Source organism: Triturus cristatus, chromosome 3_2 (assembly GCF_964204655.1).
Source record: "Triturus cristatus chromosome 3_2, aTriCri1.1, whole genome shotgun sequence".
In the NCBI taxonomy this organism is placed as follows: Eukaryota; Metazoa; Chordata; class Amphibia; order Caudata; family Salamandridae; genus Triturus; species Triturus cristatus.
Genome location: NC_140584.1, coordinates 855,343,461 through 855,367,410, shown reverse-complemented (window position 1 = coordinate 855,367,410; position 23,950 = coordinate 855,343,461). Strand labels below are relative to the sequence as shown.

The window sequence follows — 23,950 nt, the reverse complement described above, 5'->3', positions numbered from 1 at the left end:
GGAGGACCTCAGGAGCCATGCTGCCAAGTTCAGTGAGGGAAGGTTGGGGTGATGAATCCTCCCATTCATCTTGGACAGCAAGTCCGGTCTGCGCGGCAGTCTCCTGTGTGGGCATTCTGACAGGTGCAGAAGGTCCGCGTACCACCATTGCCTGAGCCAATCCAGAGCGATCAGAATCATCCTAGTGTCTGAGTGTAAAGGTTTAGTCACCACCTTCGGGATGAGTGGAAGAGGTGGAAAGGCATACACAAATGCCCCTGATCAGCTGATCGAAAGGGCATTCCCCTTCGACCCTGGTCGGTAGTACCTTGAGGCGAAGGTTCAGCAATTTTTGTTTGTGTCGTCAGCGAACAGATCGATGTTTGCATGACCCCATTCTTGGAAAATGTCCTCGACCACTTCGTTGTTTATAGCCCAGTCCTGCTGGTCCTCGAAGTGCCGACTGAGAGAGTCTGCCCGTGAATTCTGTTCTCCAGGTAGGTGTACTGCTGTAATCGATACATTTCTCGCTAAGAGCCAATGCCAGAGGGGCTGAACTTCCAGCAACAGAGTCCTTGATCGAGTCCCTCCCTGTTTGTTCAGGTAATACTTGGTGGTCGTTTTGTCTGTCTGTACTAGAATGGAATTGGTCTGAATCAAAGGGAGGAAAGCCTTGAGAGCCAGATGCACCACTCTAAACTCCAGCATGTTGATGTGTTACAACTGTTCTTTTGTTGACCATTGACCTTGTGTCTGGAGAGACCCCATGTGAGCTCCCCAACCCTGTAGGGAGGCGTCCGTGATCAAAGATTAGGAGGGAGAAGCCTGATGGAATGGAACTCCTACCAGAAGATTTTCTTGTCTCATTCACCATGGTATTGATGCTCTGGCTGCGTGTGACATTTGTATCCTGTCTTCCCACCGAGCTGTTCTTTGATCCCACATGTCCTCCAGATCCTGTTGTAAAGGACGCATTCTCAATCTGGCATTGGGTGCCAGAAAGACGCAGGATGCCATTGATCCTAGAAGAGATGCAACCTGGCGGACTGAAGGTAGGTTGTTGTGTAGGATCTGCTTGCCCTTCAGTGCGATTGAGAATAGTCTCTCCTCCGAAGGAAACACTTTTCCTATTGCGGAGTCTATTGTTGCCCCCAGATAATGAATTCTCTGCGTGGATTGCTGAGTTGATTTTTCAAAGTTTACTTGGAGACCCAGCTGCTGGCAAAGGTCTAGACTTTGTTGAAAATTGTTCCTCACACTCTGGGGAGAGGGATCTTTCAGATGCCAGTCATCGAGATAGGGGTACACAAAGATGCCCCTGCATCGTAGAGCAGCTGCTACTACTGCCATGCACTTCGTGAACACTCGGGGAGCTGATTTCAACCCGAAGGGCAGTACCGTGAACTGATAATGAGAGGACCCCACCAGGAAACGCAGGAACTTCCTGTGATGAGGATTAATTGGGACATGAAAGTACGCATCTTGCAGGTCCAGCGAACACATCCAATCTCCCTGTTGTAGATGTGGATATATTTGATGAAGGGCCAACATGCAAAACCTTTCTTTTCTGATAGACTTGTTGAGTGTTCGAAGATCGAGAATAGGTCTGAAATCTGACTTTTGACCCTTTTTCTTTACTAGGAAGTATCTTGAGTATACTCCTTGACCTCGTTGTGATGCAGGAACTTTCTCGATGGCTGACTTCCTTAAAAGGAAAGACACCTCCCGCTGCAGTAGTATTATCAGGTGGCATATTGTTTTCGCTGGTGGGATCGAGGGAGGCCGATGTCGAAAAGATGGAGAGCACCCATTTTGCAGCGTAGTCAACACCCATTGGTCTTTTGTAATACTCTGCCACTGCTCCAGATGATTGGCAATACTTCCTCCTACTGGATTGGAAAACAGTGATGGAGGAAGCGGGCACTCATTGTTTAGTTGTTGTTTTTGCTGAGGTAGTCGACTGACGAGAGGTTCCTCTTCCTCTGGGGATACGAATGGTACTGGGACTTCGCTTGAACCTGCTGCTGCTGTTGCTTCTGCCAATGAGGGGTTTGAACCCTCTGACGGAAGGGCCGCAGGTCGTAGTGCCTGTAACGGCACCAGAAGTCTTTCTTCTTCTCAAGCCCAACCGCCTTCAGGGTATGGAGTTCTGACTTCATCCTCGACATTTCCTCATCAGTGTGAGTGCCAAACAAGCATGAGCCTGTGAAAGGGAGATTGAAAATCCGGGACTGCGCTTCGGGTTTAAGTGTAGTAAGACGGAGCCATGATGATGTTCTGGCACTGATTCCATGAGCATAGGCATGCGCAGACAGCATCGCTCCATCAGCTGCGGTGCTGATCACCTGGTTTGCCACTAAGCTGCCTTCTTGCACAATTTCCTCAAAGTCTTCCCTTGGTAGTTTCTCTGTGAACCTCTGCAGAGAGTCCCACAGAGATCTGTCATAACGCCCCAACAGGGTCGAAGCGCTGGAGACTTTCATCATAGAAGCTGAAGTGCCACAGACCTTTCTCCCCCATGCATCCTGTGCTCTGCTCTCCTTATCCGGTGGAACTGTAGATGAGGAGGCTACTGCGTGTGTCTTCTTGGCTGCACCTATAATAACAGAATCTCGTGGAGGATCAGATCTGAGGAATAAAGGGTCTTCTTCGGGCGGCCTGTATTTTTTCACGATTCTCGCTGGCGCGGGCTTGAGAGTTGCTGGCGTAAAAATATGTCCATTACAGGCTGGACTAGACCCGGAACCAGAGGTAGCAATGGCTTGGCTGCTGATCTCTGATGTAAAGTCTCGAATATGACTGGAGCATGGAGATGTTTAACTTGTTTGCCCCTCTGGAGAGAACATTGTGAAAAGTAACGATGTCGTCCACCGGAGAGATTCTTGACGGTGGGCTGTCTGCGAGAGTCGGGAAGTAGTACCTATTAGAAGAATGTGTGGAAGAGGGTGATCTTGTTGGAGACCTGTGTCTTCTCCTTTGCTCTTGAGACCTGGAACTTATTCTTGAAGAGCGAGCAGGAGTATGTGCGTAATCTCTACCCCTCGTTGGAGTAGTAGGAGAGAGATCCGATGCTTACAAGAGACGGGCAAGAGGAAACCTGTATAAAGGACTGGAATAGTCCTGAGCATTGTGGAGCATCAGCTTTGCGCCAGTTATGCAGAGGTAACAACCATCTGGGAAGGAGATGTACTGATGGAGATTTTCACCTTTCTTCCCGAGCAGGCGCTTCCTGCAAGCGTGAGCGGTGTGCAGATGGAGATTTTTACTTCTCCATCCTCGCAGGATCCTCAGCTGAATGGGTTTGTACAGGTGAAGAAGCCTGGCTATGTAACGTTGAAATGACCACCGGTGATCTTGAGGAAGAGAAAGAAAACCGGCTTTACAAGGTGCAGTGAGATTCTGCTCTCGACGTCAGTGATGGTGACGGAGAACAACCCACTGAGTGTGAGCCCGTAACAGATCTGCGCTTCGACGTCGAACGTCTGAGCCTGGATGCCGACGGAGTCCTTTGTCTTGATGGTGAACGTCGCTGCTTCGACAACCACGGAGACCGCAATCTCGACGTTGAACGCCTTTGCGGTATTGTCGACGGAGTCCTCTGCCTCGACGTCGACCGTCTTCGAGATGCCCTCGACGGTCTTGTCGTCGTCGGAGTCTTCTGTCTTGATGGCGAGTGTCTCTGCGCTGACGTAGACAGAGACCTCTGCCTTGACGTTGAACGCCTGCGCGTCGAAGACTGGTGTCTCGAAGTCGATCTTCTGTGGGATGAAGCCCACGGAGTCCTCTGCTTCGAAGTCGGAGATGGCGTTTTATGCCTCGACGTCAATGATCTATGTACAGATCTTGACGGAGACTTGTGCCCCGATGTCGACTGCTCAAGAATGTGCGGAGACGCAGTGTCCTGTCTGGACGTCGAACGTTTGGCCAACGCCGATGGAGACCTGTTCTTCGACGTTGATCGTCGCCTGGTTGACGCCAACAGAGGTTCTTTTACCTGACTCGATGTTGAAGCAGCCGTCTTCGATCTTGGAGTTTAACGATGCGAGTGCACCGCTGAAGACTTCGACGACGACATCTGCTTCTTCGCCGGTGGACGATTCGACACTGATCCCGACACAGAAGGTGAACAGATTGGTATCTTGCTCCTCGACGTTGATCGTGGTAACTTTTTCTTCTGCCTCACAGGAGACCTACCTCTTTCAGAGAGTCCATATAACCAAAATCTCTCTCTATCCTTGAGAGTTCTTCTGGACAATTTTTTACAATGTGGACAGTTCTCTGGAGAGTGAGAGTCAGGGAGGCAGAGCATACACACAGAATGTGTGTCAGTCCTGGCCTTCTTCTTACCACAGGAGGGGCAAGGGTCGAAAAGTGAAGGCATTCTGACAGACATAAAAACACTTTCTGCCAAAGAAAAAGTCACACTTCACTTCAAAGACAAAAAGACGTTGAGTGAAAAGTAGAAAACCTCAAAATGTTTAGATAATTTTGACAAAAAAGTCAAAAAGGACAGAGCTGTGGAATCCAGGGTCCTGACTGAAGGAGCAGGAAAGAACAACTGACCTAACTGTCACACCTGAGGCATGATGGGAAGCTAGAGGTCATGGCTGCCTTAAAGGCACGGTGACAGTTTTTGTACAATTTCTTTCATTTTCTATGCTATTGGCTTACAATGCAGCCTGTAGGCTAACAATGCCTGCTCGTTTTGCAGTTTTCATGAGTTGTACTCATTAAAAGGAGTTCAAGTAATACTTGCCCTACTGTGGTTCATATATTCATTATGTGTTTGCACAAGTATTTATCATATTATTGCATTGTTTAACCTCCTATGGGGGCTGCAATGGTATGAGAAAAAAAGATATATGTATATATATATATATATACATATATCACAGCAACTCGCGATATTCACCCGCTTGCGCGCGGAAATCACCAGCGTAGACCAACTTTTGCAGCATTATTTTTATTTTGTTTCCTCTTGTGTCAGGACGCGTTTCGGCCGTCCAAGCGGCCTTGATCACCTGATCATACGTCACAGAATAGCCCATTTTAAAGTGCAATTGCAACGTCATCATTAATAAACATAGAAGACATACTGTGGTAAGTACAAAGTATAACGTACTTAAAAACATTATTATTTTTAAGAAAAACCTACGTTGTTCACTCATATTAAATTCCCAAGTATTTAAGGAAATTTAAAACATAGAATGAAGGCATGAATGCCATGTATACCTCATATATGTATATATACCTCGGTATTATGCAATTTAATAATAATTTCCAAAGTACGTCTGAATTTCCCATAAATTAATTTGTTGCATGATGTACTAATAATATTCAGTGCTCACCAGATAAAGTGCTATAGTGTTGTCTTATCAAATTATACATAATATTAAAAAGCTTAATAAACTAACATACATGTAAAGCTATTACATACATGCTGTTGCATAGATGCCAGGGACATAAATTTGAAGAGTACAATAGATTTAGAAGATAAGAGGTAAAGAATGTAATTCATCATTGTAGAGTTTGTATAATACTAAAACAAAACACATATTGGTTTAAAGACAGTAGCCCAGTGACATGTTTAAAACAATCAATAAAAAGACACATAGATAAAAACTACCCATGAAAATCTTAAAACTAATTGTAAAAAAGCAATGCCCCCAGGACTACAGCCCCCGTGATGAACTAATCTCACTTTATTTTACAGTACCATGAACTTCCTGATAGTTTTTATAGAAGAGTGTGTAAATCTTCCGTTGTGTTCAGGCCACCCGGCCACTTGCAGTTAAACTCTAGTATATAGTTAGTTTCAAGCCTGCGTAGGGTGGCTTTCCTGTCCCCTCCTCTCTTTGTAATAGGGATAGACTCGATGGCAAAGTAGTGGAGAAATCGAGGATCGCTATTATGTGCGGTTTCAAAATGCCTAGCGACAGGATAGTTCTGGTCTTTGTTGGTTATTGCCCTCAAGTGTTGTAGAATTCGCTTGTGGACTGCCAACTTGGTGCTGCCCACATACATATATATATATATTCCACAACCACGATTCCCTAGTTTTGCGGAACCGTCCTTCTAGAGAGCGCACTCCAGAGCCATAGACGTTTGCCAAAGTTAAATTGATATATTGCATCGTTCCTGCAATTTAGTCAACAAACGCATTTCGGCGTTGCCGCCTTCGGCACTGACGAAGGCGGCAACGCCGAGACGCGTTTGTTGACTAAATTGCAGGAACGATGCAATAAATCAATTTAACTTTGGCAAACGTCTATGGCTCTGGAGTGCGCTCTCTTGAAGGACGGTTCAGCAAAACTAGGGAATCGTGGTTGGGGAATTTATCGCGTACCCCACTGTGCGCTGAGCGAGCACCCACTGCGAAGAGGTGCAACGGCTGGCAGACTGGTGTTGTTGATGAAATATATATATATATATATATATATATATATATATATATATATATATATATATATATATATATATATATAAACTTCAAGCATTCACAAACTTCCAGCGCCCAGCAAGTATGAATGCACAAACTCCTCTTCGTCGATGAATAGAGTTTTTTTTATTGTTTACTCCCTTCTGTCTGCCATGACGCATTTCGGCCGGTAAAACGGCCTTGATCACATGAGGCTGGCTTTGCGAGAGGCATTTTTAAAGTGATAGCACCCGTGTCACATGATGTATAGACATAAAAGATATACTGTATTACACAATTCGTTCTCCTGCAGAGAGAAAAAGTATCTCATGTGTGCCAAAACAGTTACAAATCACCGTAATGTACTTGTTGTGAAACAATTTGTAAATCAAATACTTGACACACATCCGATAAAAATTATATATACATGATGTGATAAAAGCATGAATGCTGTTGGCTTAATAAGTATTGGATGCCTTATGAGATCAATGGACAGAGCAAAAAAAAGATCGGGCCAATTTTGTATTACTGCGTAATGCAACTTGTGAGAATTGGTCACCTGTCTGATGCAATGTGTCCAGATAATGATAGGAAAATGTTGTGAAGACTATCCATTCATAAATATAATTGTAGGACGAGAGACGAGAAAAAACTGCAATTTAAAAATTGTGTCAATAAAAACGTATGTCAGTCCATCTAAAAAGTGATGTCCCGTAAGGCTAATCCCAATACATAATATGTGCATATATATGGATGTGCAAAAGTTGCTGTAAAGTGCAAAGTGCAAATATTGTGCAAAATTCGCCAAGATCTAAAATGTAAGACTAATATGCACATTTGAATAGATTAAATAGATAAACCTTATAAAAAAGTGTATTATTTATAAAGTTATTTTATTTAAAAAGTGCTGTCATGATAAAATAAAAAAGAAATGGGTAGGTGGCATCGTTGTTGACAATAGCTCTCAGGAGCTGCAAGATACGGGCATGCACCTGGAGTTTGGTGCTGCCTACGTAGTTGAGACTGCAAGTGCAAGTGAGGACATAGGCCGCATATTCAGTGCGACAAGTGTAATGTCTTCCTATTTGGACTGGTGCAGGACTGAATGGAGTGATGTAATGAGTTCTATTGGCTCCAAATTTACAAGCCCTGCATGACGTACATTTGAAAAAACCTTTAATAGGTTGCAACTATGTCCCTTTTGTTTTGACTTCTGGATTCTTTGTGACCAGTTGATTTCTCATAGAGACCGCCCGCCTGAAAGTAATGATTGGTACGGTCGGAAGTCTGGATGCCAAGAATGCATCAGTTTTAAGTATTGGCCAATTTTTGTTGACAATCGCCCTAAGTTGTTTGTGTTGTTGATTGAACGTAGTGATAAGGCGGGATGCATTGCTGTCCTCTGATTCTATTGTGAGTTCTGTTATCTCGGTTCTCTTATTGGAACTTAAAAGAGTTTCTCTGGTCTTGAGAGCAGCCTTATAACTTGCTTGTTGGAGGATAGTGTCGCTATATCCCCTTGCCTTGAATCTAGATAGTGTCTGCTGAGTACATCTGGTGTATTCCTCATTAGTACTGCATATGCGCTTCAATCTAAGGAGTTCCCCGTAGGGGATACTCCTGATGAGATGATTGGGATGAGAGCTAGTGGCGTGGAGGGTGGCATTCCCTGCAGTTGGTTTCCTATATAGCGTAGTTTCCAACTGATTGCTACCTTTGCTGGACTTATATGTACGGTGAACCTAAGGTTGATGTTGTTGTTATTAAGTTCAGATATAAACATTTCTGCACTGCCTTGGTCACCTTTCCAAACAAAAAACACGTCATCAATGTATCTTAGCCAATGCAATACATGTTCCTCATATACTTTGGCCAAAGTACCCATGAGAACCTGCTCCTCCCACCAGCCCACGTGCAAACACGCGTAGCTGGGAGAGAAGCAGGCTCCCATCGCCACCCCCCGTTTTTGGCGATACAAACTGTTGTCAAACATAAAAAAATTGTTAAACAAACACCACTTAACCATCTCTAAAAGCATCATGTTGTGATTGTAAAAAACTAGAGGTCTTTTATCCAGGTAGTGTTTCACAGCAGTTAATCCGACGTGGTGATCTATAATGGTATAGAGTGACTCAATATCCATCACAACGAGCAGTAAGTTGTAACCCCATATGATATTTTGAATTTTGTCCAGAAAGTCCCCTGTGTCTCTTAAGTACGAGGGAAGTGATTGCACGATTGGTTGCAAGAAATAATCAACATAATCAGTAATATGCTCACTCATGCCCCCAATGGCCGAAATAATAGGTCTGCCTGGCGGGAGATTCATCTCTTTATGAATTTTGGGTATTAGGTATAGAGTTGGTATAATGGGAAAGTCATTCATCATGAAATTAAATTCCTGGTTAGAGATGAGTCCTTGCCTTTTCCATCCCATGAGATCTTTTTTGAGGGTATCTTTAGCTTTATGATATTCGGCCAGAGTGGTTTTGGCATAACAGTCTGCATTGGACAATTGTTTACAGGCTTCCGGGGTGTATTGTTCACGTGGCCAGATTACCACATTTCCCCCTTTATCTGACATATCAACCACAATATCTGTGTTATTTCTTAATTTGCGGATGAGTTTCTCATATTGTATGTTCTGATATTTGGATCTTGATTTGTTGTGATAGGTTTGTGATACAGTTTCTTAATTTTGTCAACCACTCTTCTGTGGAAAATGTCTATGGCATCCTTGGGCATCATGGGGAAAAATTTGGACTTGGCTTTGAAAGGACTGATGCCTGCACTTGGTTCAATGAGGTTATGTGCTGAAAGCCTCTCTTGTGTTGTGGATGGGCCCGAAGGAACGGGTGAGGGCGTTTATTACAAAAGGTGTGGGCGTGTCCACCGCAACAATCTCATGTCGAGCCTCTGAAGAGGGCGGAAGCCCAGAAACGCGTCAGGCTCTACTATCGTTGACACGAGAACTGTAATCACAGAAGGACGCAGTGTTGACTTTACCCTGAAAATTGCTTCGAGAAATATGCTCGTAACAAGCTGCTGGGGAGTGCGGCCTTGCCTGCGGGCAACTTTGGAGCTTGAATGTTTATGCGGCGGCCCGGCCGTAAAGGATCGCACCACCCCATATCAAAGGGGGCCACGGACCAGCAGCAGGGGATCTATGTCTCACCCGTTCCTTCGGGCCCATCCAGGGCATCACAACAGTAAAATCAATGTGGCTGACACGAACCACCTTTCCCATAAGACATTGCAAGGATTCACCTAGCAAAGCTCATCTGAGGGCGTTTATTACAAAAGGTGTGGGCGTGTCCACCGCAACAATCTCATGTCGAGCCTCTGAAGAGGGCGGAAGCCCAGAAACGCGTCAGGCTCTACTATCGTTGACACGAGAACTGTAATCACAGAAGGACGCAGTGTTGACTTTACCCTGAAAATTGCTTCGAGAAATATGCTCGTAACAAGCTGCTGGGGAGTGCGGCCTTGCCTGCGGGCAACTTTGGAGCTTGAATGTTTATGCGGCGGCCCGGCCGTAAAGGATCGCACCACCCCATATCAAAGGGGGCCACGGACCAGCAGCAGGGGATCTATGTCTCACCCGTTCCTTCGGGCCCACCCAGGGCATCACAACAGTAAAATCAATGTGGCTGACACGAACCACCTTTCCCATAAGACATTGCAAGGATTCACCTAGCAAAGCTCATCTGAGGGCTTTTATTACAAAAGGTGTGGGCGTGTCCACCGCAACAATCTCATGTCGAGCCTCTGAAGAGGGCGGAAGCCCAGAAACGCGTCAGGCTCTACTATCGTTGACACGAGAACTGTAATCACAGAAGGACGCAGTGTTGACTTTACCCTGAAAATTGCTTCGAGAAATATGCTCGTAACAAGCTGCTGGGGAGTGCGGCCTTGCCTGCGGGCAACTTTGGAGCTTGAATATATATATATATATATATATATATGTTATTCATATAGAATTTTTATTATTTACGGGGACCCCGCACGTGGGCGGGAATATTCAGTGCTTATGACTATTGATGAGGATCCCCTGGAAGAGAATTTTTCAATGTTTTGCGACTGGATTGCAGTTGCAAAACATTGATACATCCCTTAAGGAATTGCTATTCGGAAGGAACACCCTAGACACACCCCTTCCAAATAGTGATTCATTATGGATTTTCTAAACCCATTTTGTGATTCCTTAATATGTTACTGAATTGCAAAATAGATTTAGTACATATCAAATAGTAATGTAGCGGACACAAACACTGTGATTTTTTTTAATTCCACACTTTGCAATCACAAAATTGCATTGTTCTTTAGGGCCAAAGTACTTCCTAGTCAATTATGAAATAAATATGACATGTTTACATTGTTTTGCAGGACTGTTTTTTGTTGAAAAGAGTTGCTTCCAGATGCCCCTCAGTGTGAACACAATATAATTCCAACAGGAAGCTCCAAACAAACAAATTTCAAAACCTAGCTGGGCTGTGAAAACCAATGTTATGCTACCAAGCAAATTATTCTATGTTTGACAAGAGTTACATAAATCTGAAAGGTAGAAAAGGCAGCATTGGAAACATCTCTACCTGATTTCTCTGTAAGACAAAATCAATGTTAATAGTGAATAACATTTCTAATAGTATCTGGTAAAAGCATAGTTTTGTTTATATCTAGATATGTTAAAATGGCATATAGCATGTAGTATAGTATGTAGTAATTCCACAGAAGTGTGCGTAATTTGCTTTTTCCTCATCGCACAATTTCAACAAATTTGGTGCATAATTTTGGGGCCTGTTGTGACATACTTCACGTGGCCTTAGTTAGTAACTCCTTTTTGTCTTGCTCTATTTAGTTTTAAAATTAGTTTTCCTATCTCCCACCCCAAATTTGTGTTGGCTGAAATTACCTATCCATTTTGGTCAGTCAGTGAGTTGTTGCCGTGCCGCCAACTTTTAACTATTTTTCTCACACATATGACAACTGACAGTGATTCCTCTGCCACTAACTCCAGATACTGCTGTGTTACTTTCTAGTGGCAGCATGATTAGTCCTCTGTGGCTAAGAATGTACCTTAAATATCTGTACAATAGTGCTTGCACACTAGCCATAACTACTGGCCTTGCACAGTTCTTTAGAGCTGAGCATTCTTTCCTCAGTAAGGACTACAGTGTCACTTTTCTCTATTCCTCTATGCTAACTGGAGTATAAGAAAAGGCTTAGTTACAGTAATCAGTTCCCCTTAATGAACTGACTCTATGGAATGAAGAGAAAACAAACTACATGTTTCAGGGTGAGTGCCTGCCAGAGAAAAGTCTCTCTTGACATTTATTGTTTGTGGTGTATTTTATTTATTTTTAGAGTTTGATACAGCGCTAGCTAGATCCAAAGGTATCAGTGCCGTTTACATATTATGAAAATTCGTTTAACATTGAGTTACATGCAGTGATTCGTAAGGATCGATATGGACATAAAAAGTGTAGAAAACATATCTCATTAAAGTATTGGAACATAAACACAAAATGTCAATAACAAAACAGCAATAAGGTAATGGCGATGAGAATAGATGAGAGATTGAACAGGTCAGCAGATCGTCTTGAAGGATCTAGTCTATGGGGGAGGGTCTTTAAGAATCGTCGATCAGTTTGTGTACGTTTTGAGGTAATTGTTGAACAGGAGAGATTTGAGGTCTCATTTGAAACAGGGGAAGGAAGGGCTGCAGCTGAGAGGATTGGGGAGCGAGTTCCAAATCCTCAAAGCATTTCCTGACAAAGAGCACGCCTGAGTGGATTTCTTCTTCAGCTTTGGAGATATAAGAAGGGAGTTGGTGCTCCATAAAGTCTGGCTTCTTCCTGCTCTCGAAAGTTTGGTTTCTAGGTATTTAGGATTTTTTGTCTTAAGGGTTTTGTGTGTGATACAGGCTGTCTTGAAAATGCATCTTCCTTCAATAAGAAGCCAACTTAGACTCAAGAGAGCTGGTGAGATGTGATAAAAAAAAGTTTAATTCCTGTGAGGAGCCTAGCCGCCACATTAAGGACTGCTCTTAGGGGGCAAGGTGAATTTATGGAGCACCTGTGATGATGGCGTCAACATAGTCAAGTTCTAATGGGACTACTGATTGCATTACTGTTTTAAAGATTGCCAGGGGGTATAGATGGGTTGATTTTCTTGAGATGTTTTAGTGTGAAGAGTGCTCCTTCATTGATATGTTTTTTGTCTAGGGTGATACCTAAGGTTTTTACGGAGTTAGATATTGATAGAGTACAGTTTTGAGCATCCAGATTCCTGAACCATTCTTGTATTGGTAAGGGTTTGTTTATTGGGGAGAGAAGTAGTAGTTCAGTTTTTTTGGTGTTGAGCTTTAGGTGGTTGTTGTTTAGCAATGACTGTATTTTGATTAATATGGAATTCAGATGCCTGATGTTATTGGGTGATTTAATTTTGAAGTAGAGTTCAGTGTTGTCGTCGTAAAGGTGATATTTGACCCTGCTTGGTTCAGAATAATTGTGAGAGTTTCCATGATGAGATTAAAGAGGGCAGGAGAGAGGATTGAGCCTTGGGGTACAGCTTGTTAAACTGATGCAGGCTTTAAGAGACAGCTGTTGATTTTTAATTGTTGCAAGCAGTGCTGTCGATAGGATGTGAACCATCTCAGGACTGTGCCATTGATGCCAGTGCAGTTCTTGAGTGTCTTGAGTAAAGCAGGGGGGTTTACTGTATCAAATGCCGCAGATAGATTGAGTAGGATTAGGAGGCAGGAGTCGCCTTCATCTACGAATCTGTAAATGTCTTCTGTTGTATTGGCATAACAGTTTCTGTGCTGCAGCCTTTTCTGAAACCTGACTGGAATGTGTTGTTGAGGTTGAATTAATCTACGTGTTGGTTGAGTTGTAGCAAGACACACTTTTTCATAGCTTTGGCTAGGAATGGAAGATTGGTGATAGGTCTTAGGTTATTGAGGTCATTAGGGTCCGCCCCTGGCATTTTGAGAATGAGCGTGACTTGTCCTAGTAGGAGGGAGTCGGGTACACGGCCAGATGAAAGAGAGGCGTTGATGATTTTGGTTCAAAATGGCAAGATGGTATGGCTGAGGTTCTTTACTAGAGGGGATCAGCAGTGCTGGATGTGGGCTTCATGTTCGCTATTATATTGAGTATTTCTCTTTCTGTCCATAGGTCTGAAGTCTGTTCAGTTAGCATTATTTTTCAGTGGTAGGTGATCATTACTGTCTTCGGTTTTTTAGGAGGCACTCCAGACCTTAGTTAGGTCTTGAGGGGGAGTTTCAGTGGTGACCTGAGTGACAATGGGTTGACCGACTTGTGTCTTCGATAAGAGATTTTTCAATTTTGGCAACTTTGTCAGTGACGAAGGAGGTGTGCGATATATAACTGCTTCCTTCTCTGCAAGCTTTCTATTGCACGATATTAAGTGCATTCTAACATTAGGGCACCAAAAGTCTACATTGCACAAATACCATTGGATCCTTCATACATTTCTAGCTAGGAAATATATTTCAAAAATACAAAATAGTACATATGTATCTGCGTGATGCCAACATTAGTTCAAGGATTGTTTAAGTGAGCCTGAATACCATTAGAAAAGCTTGAATTCTGATTGGTTAGTATCTGGATAGACAGACATGACCACTTTGCTGTCTTCTCATGGTCTTTGGTCAGGCATCAACACAACTGCTGACACTGTTCTTAAACAGAACAGCTACATTCTCAAATGTAATAACATTTTAGGATCAAGAACACTGCAGGGTTTCTTCTTTGTCAATACATGTGCTCTGTGGTTCGGAGTGAGCTCCCTCATGCCTAACCCTATTTTCTGCTGGCGTCTTTTCAGACGGCCAATCTTGGGTGACTGAATGTTTGACTGCCAGAAGCACTGTGTACTGTCATCATCACTCATATAAATATATATCTCAGCATGTCAGACACGTGGGAGGATGCATTGTAGGCAGAAGCACATTTGACTACCATCTCTGGGCATTCACATAATTTGTAGATTAAAACAGGTTTTCAATAGAGCAACAGACCTTACAATTTAAATAATGCTGACAACTGTTCTATAAGAATGAATATTTCACAACGTAGAAGTGTACAGTTCTTACTGAGTGATAATGAGCGTGTTCCAGACTCAAAAGACCACTACTGAAAAAAATCACATCATGTAAGCATGCCCTGCAGGCCAGATATTGAACTAGCGTCCTGCTAGGTTTCGGAGTGTGTGAGGGGTAAGGGGCCTATATGCATAAATGTTTGAAAGACACATTGCTGGATCTAAATGGCAGAGGATACCAGAATACTAAGGATGTTTTCAGCCAGATTGACTGGTCAGTTCTGTCTTGAAGCGGTCTACAATTTAACATCATGGGTCAAAAAGGCGGTAGACGCCGCAGCACCCTTAAAAACTCCCATCTCCAGAAGGAAAAAGCCTTCCGAACCTTGGTTTTCGGAAAAATTAAGAGATCAAAAACAACTGTGCAGAAGAACCGAAAGACAGTGGAGGACAAATTATGATCAGGCTATAAAAATAAAATATGCACAATCATTGGCAGTAAATAAGAGATTAATCATTGAGGAAAAAAGCAAATATTATACATCTAAAATCTTGGAGGCCAAGAATTCCAGTAGGGAATTATTTGCTACTGTTAAAAAACTAGCCAAGCTTCCGGCTAAATCCAAGACAGACAGTAGCCCAGATTTCTATAATACCTTGGGTCAGTCTTTCATTCACAAGGTAAAGATAGTTTATAAAACCTTCCTAGACAACAATCCTCCCTCCACCAAGTCACCAAAGCCAGGGACAGATCCCCGCACGCCACAAACCAGTTTCTCCTTTTCCTCCCCTTCGTGGGAACAGATTTTCCAAGTAGTAAAGGCAACCAAATCAGGGGCCCCAACAGACCCCTGTCTTCCCAAAATGTTCAACTTATTTCCTGAAATACTCGGTGAACAACTTGACTTACTGTTCTCTGAGATAATATTGTCAGCTCAATTTCCCCATGTATGGAAGGTAGCCTCAGTGCTACCTTTGCTAAAGAAACCCCACCTGGATCCGGAGGGCGCTGGTAACTACCGGCCAATCTCTAGAATACCATTTCCATCGAAGGTACTGGAGAAACTGCTTAATACTCAGCTCACCTCCTATATCTCTTCAGGAAATCTTCTAGACCACTCACAATATGGCTTCAGAGAGGGTCACGGAACGGAGACTGCTCGGATTACAGCAACAGAGGAACTTGGAAGATCACTGGATGAAGGAGGGAAGGCCGCCTTGATTTTGTTAGACTTATCGGCGGACTTCGACACTGTCAATCATACAATACTAATTGACAGATTGGCGGAGCTGGGTATGCAGAAATCCGCCATTGCCTTATTGACATCCTACCTAACTGACAGATATTTCTCAGAAGAATTGGGTGGTTCTAGCTCCCAAATATTTAAATTACCATGCGGGGTGCCTCAGGGCTCGTCCCTGAGCCCTACGCTATTTAATGTTTACTTGGCTCCCTTGGCCTCGATAATCAGGCAGTATGGTTTTTCCGTGGTCTCCTATGCTGATGACACCCAGGTGGTCATGTCAATAACAAACAACGAGGATGAGACTGCTGATCGCTTTAACAACTGTATGTCTCATGTAAACACCTGGATACAGACTAGTTCTTTAAAGTTGAATGGTGAGAAAACGGAAATCCTGCTACTAGGTTCCAACCCTCCAGTCTGGTCGTCGAGATGGTGGCCGGCTAACCTGGGCGAAAGTCCGACGCCAGTTACTAAGGCTAAAATTCTGGGCGTGATCTTTGATAATAGACTGACATTTGACAGTCAAATTAATATTCTCTCGGCCACTTTCTGGGGCATTTTAAAAATGATTAGGAAGATTCGCTTTAAAGACATTAGTAACCACCTTAGCGTTGTCCAGATTGGATTACTGCAATGCCCTCTATGTGGGGATTCAGACCCAATATTTACAAAAACTACAATGATTACAGAACGCTGCAGCCAGATTGATACTGGATATCCCTAAATAATCAGTCTCACATCGATTAGGAGCCCTCCGCTGGCTTCAAGTAGGAAAAAGAATTGTATTCGAATCACAATGTATTGCATTCAAAGCACTCCAGGGCACAGGACCTCTATATTTGAGATCGCATTTGAAATGGTATGTGCCATCAAGAAACCTAAGATCTTCTCAGCTAAAACTGCTACAAATACCCAGGTACAGACAGGCACATTGGGGAGGTAGAAGTTTCCTGTTAGGAACTGTGAAAACCTGGAATCTCCTGCCATTATCGATAAAAAACAGCACGTCACTTATCTCCTTCAGAATATCATTAAAAACATGGCTATTCTCCAAGTATCAATGATACCCTGTGGGATAAGATGTACCCGTCCATACATATGTCTGGCCAAATCCAGCGCCAAGACGCCCTCGGGCATTCGCTGCGCTTTATAAATTGATCAATCAAATCAAATCAAATCAAACCACAACATTTGAAATTATTAGTTTACAGCAGTGTTGGCCATGTCTTGACTTTCTAGGTGCGAGCACAGCTGCACATGTATGAATGGCAAAGGTGGAGGTAATATGGGCAGTTGCGGGCTTATACAAAGTGACCCAGGAGGATAGCATTTATTGGACCCACACTATTAAGACTTTGGCCATACGAGATCGAGACAAACATGAGGCCACCACAGACAAATGGGTCTAATACATAATTCAAGAATGAATATCTGGCTGCAACTGATGACTTTAAAAGATATTTAAATGAACTCTCTAGCTACTTGCCGTCTCATCTTCACACTGCCCACGTCCGTGTAGAGGTTCAGCAGCGGCCGGATACAGATAGGAAGGGCCATGATCTCCCTCAGCTGTGGTCGCTTTGAAGGGTCCAGGTTCAGCATGCTTAGGATAAGGTGCCGCAGCTCCGGGGTGTAACGGTCAGAGATAGGAGCAAAGGTCCCGCTCATGATCTTCAGTACCAAAGCTGGCAGATTCTTCGTAGGGATAGACACAAAGATAACAAAGTGACTACTAGAAACATTTATGATAGTAAACACGGAATTATATAGCTCAGGGACAGAAGGAGAATAGCAGAGGGTCATCATTCAGCAATGTATTAAAATCTGCAACATACAGCAGAGACAACGTCCAGCAAACTGACATAAATCCAGTGAAGGATACAACACAGAGTGTTGTGAAGCTTCAAGTGAGCACAACAATGCACTGAGGAGTCTATAGATGGTACTACAGTGTAGCATGGAGATAGCAGTGCACGCTGCCAAGTGGTGTGCAGGCTATAGTGAGTAAAACACAATACTGTGGTGCTGAGAAAGGACACAGAAACCAAAATGGTTGAAGAGAGTAGAACACAAGCCTACAGAGAATGAGTATCCAAATTCAAGTTCAAAGAATCTTTATTCGAATTGTAACAACTCATAAAAGCACATTGTGAGAAGTTGGCCTGGTATATGATGCTCACTAGTTAAAGTGATCACCTTGTACCATGCCAAGCAACCCTTATGGTGTGGTTGTAAGTCAACCTTTTCGGACTAGCTGCCCTAGTGGTAGCGTAGGCTAAGCAGTCTTTGAGGCTAAACTCGTGAAGCGTGTTAAGCCAGCTGTTTTACCAAATGCAACCCCCTTTTATACCAATGAAAGGACACCACACAGATATATATTCAAAATATATATGTATTTATTTCTCAAAGTGACCCCTAGTCTCTTTATGAGCACAGGAGCACAAATCGTCAAACAAGATTATCACAGAATACACAGAAGTTGCACGTTATATGGATAGGCCCTGGTGGCCACTCAAACCATATACTAAAATAGTGGTATAAGTACCACGAACAGAAAAGGGAAAAGGCCTAGGGCCTCTAGAATCGCTGGGCCTACAAGGAGCTAACGTCAGTTAGTGACCAGGAGGTCCACGGGTGGCGTGTGCAGAGCAAATAGTCACACGCGTGCTCCCATAGGTTTCAATGGGTGCGTAAAAAGTACAAAGTTACTGCAAAGAGGATCTTCCGGATGGACTAGGAACTCAAGATTTGGAACACAGGCACTAGAGATGTAATACTACACTTGGGCACAGGTGTGCCAGCTTTACCTCACCCACAGGAAGCGGGTGCATAGGCCTCGAAGTGCGTCGGGTTTCTTCTATCTGTTCCGTGGAGCTTGAAGACAAAGATGCTGCAGGCGGTCGGTCCGGGAGAGATGCAGTGGATCCAAGAGTGGATCGGAGATGTTGAAGACCTGTAAGCAGAGGGGACAGTGTTCACAGTCACTAGCCAGTGACCAGCGTGGCACCAGGTGGGTACCAGGCAATGTCGGGTGCAAACAGGAAGAAAGGGGTAGCTTGTCTCTGCAGCCACGTGGTCCCTGGAGGTCGACGACGTCCAGGAGTCGAGTCACGAGCTGTCCCACGCAGGCTCTCGCTGTCGGCGGTGTCGGCGACTTGATCGAAGCAAACAAGCCTTGGCAAAAGCAATTGTTGTAGGAAAAGGAAATAAGCTGATGGTTCTGACCAGCAAGGTCAGAAGGACTGCTCCTTTGGAGGGGAGCAAGGGCCAGTCTGGAGCAACCAGACCAGCGGTGTATTTCTTGAAGTTCGTCGCCAAGATGGCTACTAGCCAGCGGGCCAGCAACCGGTTAGGCGCGTCGAGTGGCAAAATGCAGAAGGGCCCCACGCAGATCGTGGAGATGCTGGAGGGCTCACCTTTGGTGCAGATGCTGCTCGGGTGTTGGGCTTCTCAGATCCCAAAGCACAACTTGGAGGGAGCCTCGGTTGTTGCACTTGTCAGCTTGTCGTAGTCGTTCCAAGATGGCTGGCTCCACGTGTCTCGGTGCCTCCACGGGTCTCCTCTTTTCAGGGACTGTGGATCGGGCGGTGAGAGGTCTGGAGGTCCAGGTCTTGTCAGTCTCTGGGCTCGGGCTCCGGCGGGAGGCGGCGGCAAAGCAGACGTTGATTCGCTGGATGGTGCTTGCGTTAGCAAGGTGGTCACTCCCTGACCACAGGGGAGATTGGCTTCAGTCCTCTGTGCAGCAGAGCGTCGAAGTTCCCGTCTTCTTCTTAGTTTTAAGTTGATTCCAGGATGTCTGAAGTCTTAGGACACAGCTCCTACCTTTAAGCGGATTCTAGGGGCCGGACTACCTGCTAGGTCCCTCCCTATGGGTGGGACCAGGAAGGGGGGTGGTTACACCCCCAATCCTTTGTCCAGCTCGCCCCAGGCCCGGGACTGGTGTGCCCCAGGACCGGTTTGAACTGGCATATGCACCGAGGCTCCTTGTGAGCCACAGGCATGTCTGGTTTCTTTCAAGCCCTACCTGACCAATACACAAAATCCTGTCTGGGGTGGTGCACGCACCTCCCCTGGCAGGAAACCCTTTGTCCACACCTCCCAAGCTGGAAGGACTCCCAGCAGCAGGAGGGCAGACTTGTGTCTGTGGTGGCAGCATCCATTTTGTGGATCTGAGGCTATGTCTGATTTTACCCGGGTTTCAGGTACTGTACATGTCGTGTCCCTCTAGAAGGGTGGAATGCTAACCCCGTCGCCAGAATTGGCGAGGGGTTAGTATTCCAATTCGTATGACACCTTACTCGACATGTTTTGATAAAGCCAAACCAAAGATAGCATTTAACCGCGAGGTTCATAATGCACTTAAGAGTATATGGTATGACGATATCTGGAAACAGTAGAAGGAAGTTGTTCCGACCACTGCAGACATGCTCAGCTCATGCCAGAGCACCATCTCACATGGAACCAAGCACTCTGCCTTCAGGATTGTTAAGGCCTGCCATAGGAGTGACTTATAGGTTACCAGGTGTCCCATTTAAGGTTAGGTATAGGTATACTACACCTAAGTAAGAGGTGATTACACCAACTTACCCCAGCTGAGTGATCAGCCAGTTGTGTCAGATTGTTAGGCCAAGCCTGGGGTGGCATAATACATGCTTCAGCCCCTGGCAGGCCTTGGGTACACCAATGCCCTGGGTACCTAGTGTACACTGGTACAGGGGCTGACAGGGTGATCCACTTCCAATTGGTTATGCACCTAGGGTGCATAGTTTTAATTTAGTAGAGAGAACAGCAGGCTGGGGGTCTGATTGGCAGGCCCACAGCCTCAATATGTCAAAAACCAGTGAAGCAAAAAGCAAAAATTTGGGGTGACCATAGGATAGCAGACCCTACTCTCCTACACACATCTTATAACACATGAGAAAAATCAAATTTCCCAGTAAAAAACATGCAGATTAAAACACATCATTATTTACATTTACATTGTTCTGCGCGCATGGACAGCAATCTTTAAAAAACTACAAACACGTAAAATTATTTCCTCATTTCCAAGTGTTAACAGTGCCTGATAAGATTTGACCAAACTAATTGGTCTAAATTTTTTAAAATAGGAAATTAAAAACCGTTTTGTGTACATTGAGTAAAAATTACAGAGAAAAAAGAAGTGCAAATCACTTTGTTTGCTTTGCCCGTTACAGGGACAGCTCATCATAGTAGCACTTTCCTGATAGCCCAGAGGGAAATTTAACAGATACCTAATAGTTCCAGCCCTCAAACGACATAAAAGACTTCTTTCCCAATTTGTCAGTTTTAGTGTTAAATATAATGCGAGGGGGTATCTGGGTACTGCTATATCCATGTACCTCGTAACTGTTGGTTTCTCTAGTTCCCTCCTGAGTCTCTTTTGGGAGTACAGTACACTTAATGCCTCTTTTAATTCGGATTTCTTAATTTTGCTGGCATGGGTGGGATTAATAAAAATATTGTCCATGCCTATTTCTCGCAAATTTGTGTGTATATAAGAAATTCACGGGATCTTCAGCCCCCTATCGCAGCTTAGACAATTGGTTAATATCTCTTGCGTAAGTGACGCTGATTTGTTCATCCAGACTGAGTGCCAGAATAGCACTGGTCGGGAACTGACAAAATCTGAGATAAAATGTAAGTTTAATTCATAATGTGTAATAAAATTAGATGTAAAAATTGGCACATTTAATAGTCTCCTACAAAACCGATTCTCTACTCGTTGAATAGAGATGCTGCTCCCACTGCCCCAAACTTCTGCTCCATAAGTTGCCACTGGGACACATTGAAGTTGAAAAATCTTAGCAATCGCCTTAATGACTCCCGATCTCTTTGGTTTGGGAATACTTAAAATCGAATTAGTGGCCTTTGAGAATTTGCTCGTGGCCTGGGCCAACTGCCCAGACCACGAGCCATTTGCAGCAAAGGTCACACCCAGGTACGGAAAGGTATTGGTTGCAATACGTTTTTCTCCCCCGGCCTGTATGGGGCTCAGTCGTCGTTTGCCTGGACCACATGCCATTATAAAGGATTTTTTGAAATTGACTTGTAAGTCCAGGTCATCCATAAATGTACTAAAATCAAGAACTAAAGAACGGAGCGAGTTAGGCGTACGGCCCATTAACACTGCATCGTCTGCGTACAGAAAAGTGGGTATGGGTTTACCATTTATTAAGGGTACATCTGGTTTAAACTTTGCGAGGTAATTACTAAGCCCATTTATGTAAATAATAAAGAGCAGGGGTGTTAAAACGCACCCCTGTCTAACTCCTCTTCCAATTTCAATGGATCCAGACAGTTCCCCGCCTACGCCTATTCTCACTCTCGACTTTAGGTCCGTGTGTAAAAAGGCTAAAAAGTGGACCAGGGAGATATCCAATCCGTACTCTAATAAAATAGTCCAGAGTTTGGACCGGTTAACCAAATCAAAGGCGGATGACAAATCCATAAAAGCTAAATAAATAGGTGCAGAGCGGGCAATGTTGTATTTATCAATAATTAATTTGAGATTACGGCATTGTTTCACTGTGCCGACCCTTGATCTGAATCCTAATTGACAGGGGGATAATATCCCAGTTACCTCTGTCCATATAATTAATCTATTGTAAATGACACAGCCTAATATTTTCAGTGTATTGTCTAGCAATGAGATTGGCCTGTAATTTATAGGATCAGACCTATCCCCTTTCTTGTAGATTGGGACTATTATGCTAGTACTCCATGTATCAGGCATTGTTGATTCGGGCAGACTATTAAAAACATTCACCAATATGGGTGCCCAAAAAACAGGTTGCCATTTGATGAGATCTATCGGAAGCCCATCTGGGCCAGGGGCCTTATTGCCAAGGCTCTGGGCGATTGCCTCCTCCACTTCTCCTATAGTTATCTTTAAATTGGCAGAGGTTTCAGGGATGTTAGTAATTGGATCTTTTACCGGGGTGGCGTAAATTTTAGAGAAATGTAGTTCCCAGGAACTAGCAGAAATAGTACAGCTAATTGGGGTAAATTGTTGGCCCATGTTCCGGAGTTCTTTTACTGCTGGCCAGAATAAATTACTCGATTTCCTTCCTGCGGTCAGGGCCAATGCTTCCCAACGTTCGCCCAGGAGCGTAGATCTCCTTTTCTCTAGGGCTAGTTTATAAGCCTTCCTTGCCGCACTTACTTTTGCTCCAACTCTAGGAATTTCTGTGAGTGTCTTGCGTAGGTTCCTGTTTGCCACGGAACAGCTGTGGTCAAACCACCTGGGATCTTTAGAGCTCTGAGGGGCTTGGACCATCAGCATAGTCCTAACTGTGGCACATATTTTGCTAAAATGTGTTATGATTAACTGGCGACTAGTTGTTTGATCTAGGCAGAGATCTATGCACTGCTGATTTTCCCTTAACAAAGATCCCATAATTGCTGCTTTGTCTATGCCTTTCCATTTTAACCGCAATTTATCAGTGGTTACACTTAGATCTTTAGCTCCCTGCATTGAACTGTAGACCGGTTTTGGTGCTAGTTTAAATGTTACAGTTACAGGGTTGTGATCCCCAAATTCAGTAGCTACCGTGTCAGTTTCCATTATGCGATCAGCCATACCCGGGGAGACAAAGATGAAGTCAATAGTGGAGGTACTAGATAGTCCTCTATGTGTGGCTACCTGCTGCTGCAATAATTTTGGTCCATAATCCATTAAATTACTAAGGATATGGTCATCTAGAAGAGCTCTCAGTTCCTGACCCCTTTGATTGGCAAGGTGTCCATTTCGCTGTTCTGCCTGCCATGTATTTCTTGGGAGCTGAGCATTAAAATCCCCAGCTACAACAATTTCGGGCCCAACAATTTTCCCCCATCTATCAACTAATTTGGAAATGAAATTAGACAGTGCTATAAAATTCTTATTTGGAACTGTTATGAAATCATTGTTATAAAAATTTATTAAAACAAAGGGGTTTTTCCGCTTATACTCAATGGCCTGTATGTTAACATTGTCAGTCTCAATGGCCCTATGATTTCCCCCGGCCATTATACTGAGACCAATAAACAAACCACCAACAGCCCGACCATGTTGTATTTTACGCGCTGGTACGTTATAGCAATGGAACCCATTGATGTGCAGATTATGTGGTGCCCAAGTTTCTTGGAACATAATTATGTCGTACCTTGTAATTAACTCCACCCAGTCTTTATCCTTTAGTCTGGGTTCAAGGCCGGCAACGTTCCAACTAAGTATTTT

At 44.0% G+C, this 23,950-nt stretch overlaps 1 protein-coding gene across 2 annotated transcripts in view; it reads right to left on the bottom strand.

Moving 5' to 3' along the window:
* The window catches only part of NEK8 (NIMA related kinase 8), a 330,474-nt gene that overhangs the window by 215,470 nt on the left and 91,054 nt on the right, over positions 1 to 23,950 (bottom strand). For both annotated transcript variants that reach the window (XM_085649141.1, XM_085649140.1), the window contains exon 5: positions 17,198 to 17,406. In XM_085649141.1, coding sequence (XP_085505267.1) covers positions 17,198 to 17,406 — 209 coding nt within the window. The remainder of the gene's footprint in view (positions 1 to 17,197; positions 17,407 to 23,950) is intronic.